This window comes from Tinamus guttatus, unplaced genomic scaffold (assembly GCF_059628265.1).
Source record: "Tinamus guttatus ecotype Peru unplaced genomic scaffold, ASM5962826v1 Tinamus_guttatus_pri_ptg000742l, whole genome shotgun sequence".
Classification (NCBI taxonomy): domain Eukaryota; kingdom Metazoa; phylum Chordata; class Aves; order Tinamiformes; family Tinamidae; genus Tinamus; species Tinamus guttatus.
Window position 1 is genome coordinate 175,001 of NW_028289276.1, and position 9,540 is coordinate 184,540.

Below are 9,540 nucleotides of genomic sequence, written 5' to 3' on the forward strand. Positions count from 1 at the left end.
TAAGAGAGAATATAGAAGGCGAATTGGAGAGTGGTTAAGCGCTGGGCGCCTGCAGGACCAGAGTTTGTTCCAGAAGATCTTGGAAGATGGGGAGAGCGACTCCAAGATTGTCAGCGGTCCGCTGGAGGAACTGGCCTCCTTTGCGAAGGGGAAGCTTGCTGTGGCTAGAATGCGATACCATCATAAGCATCCAGCCAAGGCCGGCTCTGCGCGTGAGGAGAAGAGGTGGATGAAGCGCAGAGCGGTTCAACGGGGGCAATACCTCAGGTTCCAGCGGCTTTTTGCATTGGATCGCAGGAAGCTTGCTGGGATCATCCTCGACGAAGTCGAGTCCATCAGATGTCCCCTTCCGATGGAAGAAGTCGCCGACGTCTTCCGAAGAAGGTGGGAGGAGGTGACCCCTTTTACCGGCTTGGGCCCATTCCGAAGTGTTGGGACGGCGGACAACGGCGCCTTCAAACCCATGATCTCCGCTAAGGAGGTCATGAAGAACGTCGCGGAGATGTCTCGACGCTCCGCGCCGGGCCCCGACGGTCTCTCCCTGCGGGATCTGGTGAAGTTTGATCCCCAGGGCGGTCGCATGGCTGAGGTATTCAACCTGTGGCTGTTGGCTGGAAGGATCCCGGATCAAGTGAAGGCGGGCCGAACGGTCCTTATTCCGAAGTCTACCGATCCCGGGAAGATCGAGAACATTGACAACTGGCGGCCCATTACCATCGGGTCGGTTATCCTCAGAATGTTCTCTCGGATTTTGAGCTCTAGACTGCGGCGAGCATGCCCCATCAGTAGAAGGCAAAGGGGGTTTATAGCAGCCCCTGGCTGCTCGGAAAATCTAAAGCTTCTCCAGGCGCTAATCAAGAGCGCGAAGCGAGATCATAGGACCCTTGGAGTCGTGTTTGTCGATTTCGCGAAAGCCTTCGACTCTGTGAACCATCAGCACATCTTCCAAGTCCTGGTCCAGAAGGGTGTCGATTTACATATTATCGACATCCTAAGAGACCTGTATACCAACGCTGGAACACATCTGGAGTCAGGGTCCCAGCGATCAGGTTTTATTAAGATCCTTAGGGGAGTGAAACAGGGTGACCCGCTCTCTCCTATCCTATTCAATCTCGCATTAGATCCGTTGCTGTGCCGCCTGGAAGAACGTGGCCTCGGTTACAAGTATGGCGACCAACAGATAACATCGTTGGCGTTTGCGGATGATCTTGCATTGCTCAGTGACTCGTGGGAGGGCATGCAACGAAGTATTCGAGTGGTGGAGGACTTTCGTCAACGAACCGGGCTGCGGGTTCAAGCGCCGAAATGCCACGGGTTTTTAATCAGGCCTACGAAAGAGTCGTATACCATCAATGACTGCGACCCGTGGACAATTGCAGACATGCAATTGGATATGATCGATCCGGGCAGCTTCGAGAAATATCTTGGCCTGGGGATAGACCCTTGGATTGGTCTATCGAAACCGGAGCTGTCCGAGGTGCTGGCCCGCTGGGTGCGGAACATCGGGGGCGCCCCTTTGAAACCACTCCAGAAGGTAGATATCTTGAGGAGCTACGCCCTCCCGAGGTTACTGTTCATTGCTGATCACTCAGGCCTGAGTGCCACCAGACTGCATTCCCTCGACCTTTCGATAAGATCTGCTGTCAAGGGCTGGTTACATCTACCGCCCAGTACGTGTGACGGTATATTATACGTCAGCTACAAGGACGGCGGGCTGGGTCTTCCCCGTCTGGCGAGCCTGATTCCGAATGTACAGGCTCGCAGGTTGGTACGGATCGCCCAATCAGAGGATGTAGTCATCAGGAGTGTGGTGCTCCAAGAGGGCATCCAGGATGAGGTTCGAAAAGTCTGGATCTCTGCTGGGGGGCGACCCGAGAAAGTTCCATCTGTGACGGGGGAATTCCCAGTAATGGAAACCCTGGCGGCTGACGAGGGCCTATCCGAGTGGGAGAGACGTGCTCCACGGGTCATCTTTCCCATTCCCTGTAAGTGGAGGAAAAGAGAGATGGAAAATTGGACCAATCTAAAATCTCAAGGCCGCGGGATTCGGAATTTTGAGAATGACCGAATCAGTAATGATTGGCTCCTGCATTATGGCCGCATTCCTCACTGCAAATTAATTACAGCTATCCAGTTGCGGGCCAATGTCTATCCCACACGGGAGTTTTTGGCCCGCGGTCTGGGCGAGGGTGCACCCAGGGGATGTAGGCACTGCTCCGCCGAGTGGGAATCATGTTCCCACATAATTGGCTACTGCCCGGCTGTCCAAGAGGCCAGGATCAAAAGGCATAATGAGATCTGTGGCGTGTTGGCTGAAGAGGCTAAAAAACTGGGATGGGAGATATTTTTAGAGCCCCATCTCAGGGATACCACCAATGAACTCTTCAAGCCAGATTTGGTTTTGGTAAAGGGATCCTGTGCAAAGGTAGTGGATGTAACGATCCGCTACGAGAGTGGGTTAACAACATTGAGTGACGCCGCGGCAGAAAAGGCCAGGAAATATCAACATCTGGCTGAGGAGGTGCGGGCCCTGACATCGGCCAATACCGTAGAATTCCTGGGTTTCCCTGTCGGTGCTAGAGGGAAGTGGTACGCTGGCAATAATGGACTCCTTTCCGACCTTGGATTCTCCACTAGCCGTTCAGTGCGGATAGCAAGGGTCATTTCTAAAAAGGCCCTGCTATCGTCCGTCGACATTATACACATATTTGTGCACACGCAGCGGCCTTCCTTGCACGTGGCAGGTGATGCCCACAGGCTGTTGTTTTGGGTCCTGCCCTGCTGGTGCTCGTCGTGGTGTCCCTGTCCCACCATCCTTGCCTGGGGAAGCTGGTGTCCCAGCCCTGCTGACCTCCCTTTCTCCCCCTTGAGTGCAGGGATACGGCCCTTCCTCAGCTGCAGGGGCTCTTCCTTGGTCACACTCCATGGTCTGGAGCAGCCACGAGCTTGCCTGTGTGCCTTGATCATAGAATCATAGAATCATAGAATGCTTAGGGTTGGAAGGGACCTCTAGAGATCATCTAGTCCAACCCCCCTGCATACGCAGGGTCACCTAGAGCACGTGGAACAGGACTGCATCCAAGCGGGTTTTGAAGATCTCCAGAGAAGGAGACTCCACAACCTCTCTGGGCAGCCTGTTCCAGTGCTCTGTCACCCTCACTTTTAAGAAATTTTTCCTTAAGTTCCTATGGAATTTTTGATGTTTCAGTTTCCGGCCATTTCCTCTAGTCCTATCAGTGGCCACCACTGAAAAGAGACCATCCCCGTCCTCTGCACTCCCTCCCTTGAGGTATTTATATACACTGATTAGATCCCCTCTCAGCCTTCTCTTCTCCAGGCTGAACAGGCCCAGCTCCCTCAGCCTCTCCTCATAGGGCAGATGTTCCAGGCCCCTGATCATCCTTGTAGCCCTGCGCTGGACTCTCTCCAGCAGCTCCACATCCCTCTTGTACTGTGGAGCCCAGAACTGGTCACAATACTCCAGATGCGGCCTCACCAGGGCTGAGTAGAGGGGCAGGATCACCTCCCTCGACCTGCTGGAGACGCTCTTCTTAATGCAGCCCAGGATTCCATTGGCCTTCTTGGCCACGAGGGCACACTGCTGCCTCATGGTCAACTTATCATCCACCATGACACCCAGGTCTTTCTCCGCAGAGCTGCTCTCCAGAAGGTCGGTCCCCAGCCTGTACTGGTGCCTGGGGTTATTCCTCCCCAGGTGCAGAACCTTGCACTTGGCCTTGTTGAATTGCATGAGGTTTTTCACCGCCCAGTTGTCCAGTCTGTCCAGGTCCCTCTGGATGGCAGCGCAGCCCTCTGGGGTATCGGCTACTCCTCCCAGTTTCGTGTCATCAGCAAACTTGCTGAGGGAGCACTCTGTGCCTTCATCCAGGTCATTGATGAATAAATTGAACAGGACTGGACCAAGGACTGACCCCTGGGGGACCCCACTAGCCACAGGCCTCCAACCAGACTCTGCACCGCTGATCACCACTCTCTGGGCCCTGCCATCCAGCCAGTTCCTAATCCACCTCACTGTCCACTCATCTATCCCACATTGCTGGAGGTTGCCCAGGAGGATATTGTGAGGGATGGTGTCAAAAGCCTTGCTGAAGTCGAGATAGACGACATCCACCGCTCTCCCCTCATCTATCCAGCTGGTCATTCCATCATAGAAGGCTATCAGATTAGTCAAGCATGATTTCCCCTTGGTAAATCCATCCTGACTACTCTTGAGCACCTTCTTGCCCTCCACGTGGTTCCCGTGCCTCCACCAAGAAGCAGGGAGTCTTCTAGACATCTCAGGACTCAGATAGTCAGAGGGCCCTGCCAGCAAGGCACTGTTTTACTAAGGGAGCAGAGAGAAGCACCCAATGTGCAGCACTACCCTCCCCTCTGATCTGTGGGGACACCTGTGCTCTCCCTATAGTCCTGAGCAGGTCCTGTGGGGACTGTGCATGGGTGTCCCCAGGACCGGGCAGGAAGGGGGCTCAGGGCAGTCGGGGCAGTTCCACCATGTCCAGCTTCTCCCTCGTCCCCTCCTCATGAAGCACCAGGCTCCCACCACGGCTGCCCGCACAGACCTGAGCAGACGACTCCTGCATCCTCTTTGTGCCTGCAGTTGTGCTGCCCCCAGGGCCTGGCCGGGCAGTCCCAGAGAGCAGCTTCATCCCCGGAGCAGTTCACGTCATCCAGCCAGATGCGCCCAGAGCCTTCCCCGTAATGAGCAGAGCTGGTGAAATTCACAGCCACCCCGCAGCCCAGCTGGCGGCAAACAACGGTGGCGTCCAGCAGGTCCCAGGAGTCGTCACAGACGGTCCCCCAGGTGCCGTTGTAGAAGATCTCCACTCTCCCAGCGCAGCGCCCTGCCCTGTGCACCAGCCGGACCCGCCGGCTCCCTGTACCCAGGAGAAACCCGGCTGTGAGGGGCTCGCAGCCCTGGGGAGCACAGCACATTGGGGACCGTCAGAGCAACTCACCCGAGCAAACCACCCCCACGTCCTCGGCAATTCCTGCAGGCGCTGCCGCAGGCAGGGAGGTGTTGCAGAGGGTCAAGTGAGTCTCCTTCCCTGCACACTGGACCCTTCTCAGCCCCACGGGGCCCGTTCCTCGCTCAGGCTTCGGCGGGTTGTAGGCTTGCTCTGCCTCTCCGCACTGGAGCTGCTGGCACACCACGCTGGCATCGTTCAGGTCCCACTGGTCATCCAGGACTCGGACCCATGTCCCATTCAGGGGCATCTCCACTCGCCCGTCACAGCGGCTCCCTCCACCGACCAGACGCAGGGATCCAGAGAGTCCTGCTCGGAGAGAGGGGAAATGTCCTGCATGCTGCCTTGTTTCCCATTCTCATGCCCTTGGACATTCTGGAGCTCACCTATCCATATCCAGCTCACAGTGAGGAGCTCAAGGATGGGAGTGCTCAAAGGGATTTTGTTTTCCAGGCCCTAAACCTTGCTGAGTTCTAATATTATCTTAGTGATGGAAATGGGAAAGCATTAGAGGTCAAGCCAAATCCCTGAGCCACCAGATATGTCCTTATGGATGAATCTGGAGCAGCTTCAGCAGCAGGAAGTGGTGGCCTGTACGAGGCCTGGGTGACAGGGTGAGCAGTAGCCTTGCTCCATCCTCAAGCTGGGACTGGCTCCTGCTGGGACAGCTCTGCCCTTCTACATCCCTAGGGATCTGGGATGTGGAGCTTGTGTCCTTAGCAAGAAGCAGAGGGATGAGGGCCTTCTTTACAAAACAGGGTAAGTTTGAGGTTCATACTGACAAGGAGCAAGGGCAAATCCCAGTCCCAAGGTGGTGCTCAGCATCAGGAATTGCTCCTGCTGGGCGCACTCATGGTCCAGTCCCCGCAGGCTATTGGACCAGGTTATGGTCTGGGATGGGGGTATGGGCTGCAGGAGGGAGCAGAGGATCTTTCACAGCTGCAGGGAGAGGAGCTGTGTCCTGCAGTTCCCTCCTTGGCCTGTGCCCCAGGAGAGAACAGAGGAGCCCAGGCCTGGTGGTGGCCCCAAGGCCTGAACCAGATGCCCTGGAGCAGCAGAGACGCCGGCTCCCTGCTCAGCTCTCATCTCCCCCAAGAAAACGTGCTCTGCAGGAGCAGGCAAAGCTCTCTGAATCCCTCCATGGGAACCCATAGTTTCTCCAGCAGAAAATTCAGTTTGTCACTGCCAGGGGCTCCCCTGCTTTGTGTTTCCAAGTCACACAAAAGGGGCAAAATGAGTTAATCCATTTTCCCTGAACTCACCTGAGCAAAAAACACCAGCAATATTGTCAGGTGAGCATGGGGACAGCCCAAGAGCAGTCACAGGGCACTGTCCCAAATGGGATTCAGTCCCATTACAGTGGAAAGTGTCTCTCCAGACAGGGCCTGTTCCTCTCCCAAAGTGCCATCCTGCAGGAATGGACTCAGCAAATCCACAGTTGAGTTGATGACAGAGAACATGAGCATCGGAGATGTCCCAGCCAGAGCCACAGAGGGTTCCCCAGGTTCCCTCCACCTCGATCTCCACTCGCCCTGAACATGCTGTGCTGCCATTCACCAGCCTGAATCCTGGATATATTACAAAAGGAAGTGAGGGCCTTTAGAGAGGATCACTTTGTGCTCTAGCTCATCATCCCAAGATAGAAATGCCACAGAGATACAATTTCCTTTGCTTTCAGCACTGCAGAACTGCAGACAACCACTCCATCTCTCCTGAACTCACACCATGCTCAGCATGGTCACTTTCCTGCTCCCCTCTCTCTTAGCATATAGCTTGTGAGTGGCATTTCACACCTCCTCCCCGAATGCTCACGTGTGCAGGTGACACCGGCGTCGTTGGCATGGCTGCAGGTCTGGTTGCTGAGGGACCTCCTGGGGCAGGAGGAGAGGAAGGGCTCATTCCCCACACACTGCAGCTTTCCATCCCAAATGGGACCGACCCCCTCTCCAAAGTGAGTTCCCCCATGGACAGACAGGACAGTGCCACACTGCAACTCCCTGCAGATCACGCCAGCAGCTTTCACATCAAAGTGTGAGTCACAGACTGTTTTCCACTGGTCTGCATCTGTGATCTCCACACGTCCTGAACAGGGGCTGTTTCCTCCAACGAGCCGAACAAATCCTGAGGAAAAAAAAAAAAAAAATTAAAAACCCCACAATGACAGGGAGTTGCCACAAGCTTCTGGCAGTTACATACCGTGGCAGCCACATCCAAAGGGTCCCATTAACGTCAAATAGCAGCTCTCAGTAGGTTCTGATGACACAAACCCTTCAAGACCCCTGCACCTCCTCTCACACCCACACAGTGCTCTGGAGCTTGTCTCAATCACATACCCATAGCCACAGGCACTGCTCAGGGAAATGCTGCTGCCTCACAGGTTGCCCCACTGCCCAGCACAGATCCCCAGCACCGCAGCCCTAACGGTTGCTGCAGCCTGTTCAGCCCTGCAGAGCTCAGAGACAGCCTGGGGAATTGCCTCAGAACAGCCCAAAATGCTCCCTGTTCCCAGGGTGTCCTGCACTGTCGGAGGGGTCAGTGACAGGGACCCAGCAGGACCAGCCTGAGCCTGTGGTGACGTGGGAGGGAGCAGACAGCAGCCCCACAGACACCAACCTAGAGCTCATGGGGGGCTGGTCCTTGTGGGGTGGCCCTGGACAAGGGGTGCCCTGCTCATCCCCCTGCTTCTCTGCCCCAGGCCCTGCTCTTGTCCCCTCTGAAAAGCCCCTTTGGGTCAGCCAAGGCACTCTTGTCTGTGAGGAAAATGACTGCAGGACCCTCAGACATCTTGTACCATTTCCCCAGCCATGGGGTGCCGAGCAAGTCATCCTGAGATCTGGGGCACAGGGACACCCAGCACTGCCAGGAATATCCTGGCAGAACCTGAGGAGATTGATGGAGACCTAGAACCTGTAGGACAGGGTGAGGGATTCATTTCTCAGCCTGAGGCACCACCTGAGGGTGGGCTGAGCCCCCAGGATCCTGATGGGGTCTGTGCACCCCATGGTGGGCTCACCTGGGACTTTCCCCAGGAACAGCAGCAGCTGCAGTAGTACAGTGAAAATGGCAATGTCAGGGTCTGAGCTGGTACCCACACACTGCTCCTTCAAGGCACAGCCTCGTTAGTCCCCTGATCCCAGGCCCCACTCCAGAGCTGAGGAACTGGATGACTCCTTACCTGAACAAACAACTCCGGCGTCCCAAGCATGATTGCAGTAGTGGTTACCCCAACCATCATGTGTGCACTCAGACAAGGCAGTCTCAGTGCCTTGACAATTTACAGAGTCCAGCCAAATCTGGCCCGATCCTGGCCCAAAATGTCCGTACAGAAGGGCATGGAGAGCAAATCCACAGCCAAGCTGCTTACAAACTACAGCAGCATCTTCCATGTCCCAGGAATAATCACCACACACGGTCCCCCATTGTCCCTGGTGTTTCACCTCCACTCTCCCAGCACAGCGGCTGTCTCCATCCTCCAGCCTCACCTCCGCAGCACCTTCAAACACAGACACAGGGCCGATTAGGAGGGCACTGAGCCCCAGCAGAGCGACTGTGTGAAGGGTCCTAGGGCTGAGTTGCAGCCCCTGGGGTGTGAGACATCTCCCCTCTGCACTCTTGGGATGCCCAGGGACCCATTTCCTTTACCCCAATCCACCATGGGTACCACTCAAATGCACCCACCACCTGCAGGGCTTTATGGGTCCCCAGGGAGCATTGAGATGACCCCCATCTTCTGTCCCAACCCTCATTCCCTCCTCACTTACAGGGAAGAGCTCAGTCCCTGCCCTTGGCCAGGACCCTTGCAAAGGGCACCTCTGCTGGAGGGTGAGCAAAGGCACCCTGGTCTCATTCTCTCTGTGGGGCACAAACTGCCCCTTCTCAGGCCAGGCAACCCTGACCCGGGGGCAGCAAACAGCACTGAAACCCTCCTGGGAACCCCGGGGTTGGCTGTGCCCTGGGATCACTGAGTGCTGCAGTCACCAGCTGACCCACCACCAGGGCCATAGAGCTGGGGAAACAGGATGCCCCCAAAGGGTGGCAAGGACGAGGTGCCTATAACGCCCAGGCACTGACTGCCAGAAGCAGAGGAGCCCTGGAAGCACCAATACCCTTCTCCCACCCAGAGGGGAACAGGGTCTTGACTTGAGCACTTCTAACCCTTGTCTCACAGCTCTGAGGGAAGATCCAAAATTTCCAGAGGGATCCCAATGACCTCACCACTGCCCGTTGGCCCCATGCCCATGGGCTAGGGAACAGGCACTTACCCCAGCACAGCTGCACCCAGACGAGCAGCCACAGCACCCAAGAGATGCGGAGTCCTTTTGCCTCCATTCACTCCTGCCCTGATGGCACTGCCCTGATGCACCCGCTCCCTGCCACAGGTCCTGGGTACTTGTGCAGGACAACAAGGTGGGAGGCTAATATATATCTGCAGGTGCTGGCCCAGCTCCCAGATGAGCCAATCGAAGCAGCAGGCACCATTTTAGACATTATCGGGGGTTATCTCCCTTCTGTCACAGCCCAGCCCTCCAATGAACTTCTCGAGCGTCGTTCATGA

At 56.0% G+C, this 9,540-nt stretch overlaps 1 protein-coding gene across 1 annotated transcript; it reads right to left on the reverse strand.

The window, feature by feature from the left end:
• Positions 1 to 4,539: 4,539 nt before the first annotated feature.
• Positions 4,540 to 9,314, reverse strand: LOC148591580 (scavenger receptor cysteine-rich type 1 protein M130-like). The gene is made up of 6 exons (XM_088537290.1): positions 9,248 to 9,314; positions 8,161 to 8,478; positions 6,798 to 7,106; positions 6,244 to 6,553; positions 4,977 to 5,329; positions 4,540 to 4,895 (listed from the first exon to the last, which is right to left on the reverse strand). Exons 1-6 carry the CDS (start codon positions 9,312 to 9,314, stop codon positions 4,540 to 4,542), a joined length of 1,713 nt encoding a protein of 570 aa, XP_088393416.1.
• Positions 9,315 to 9,540: the final 226 nt, after the last annotated feature.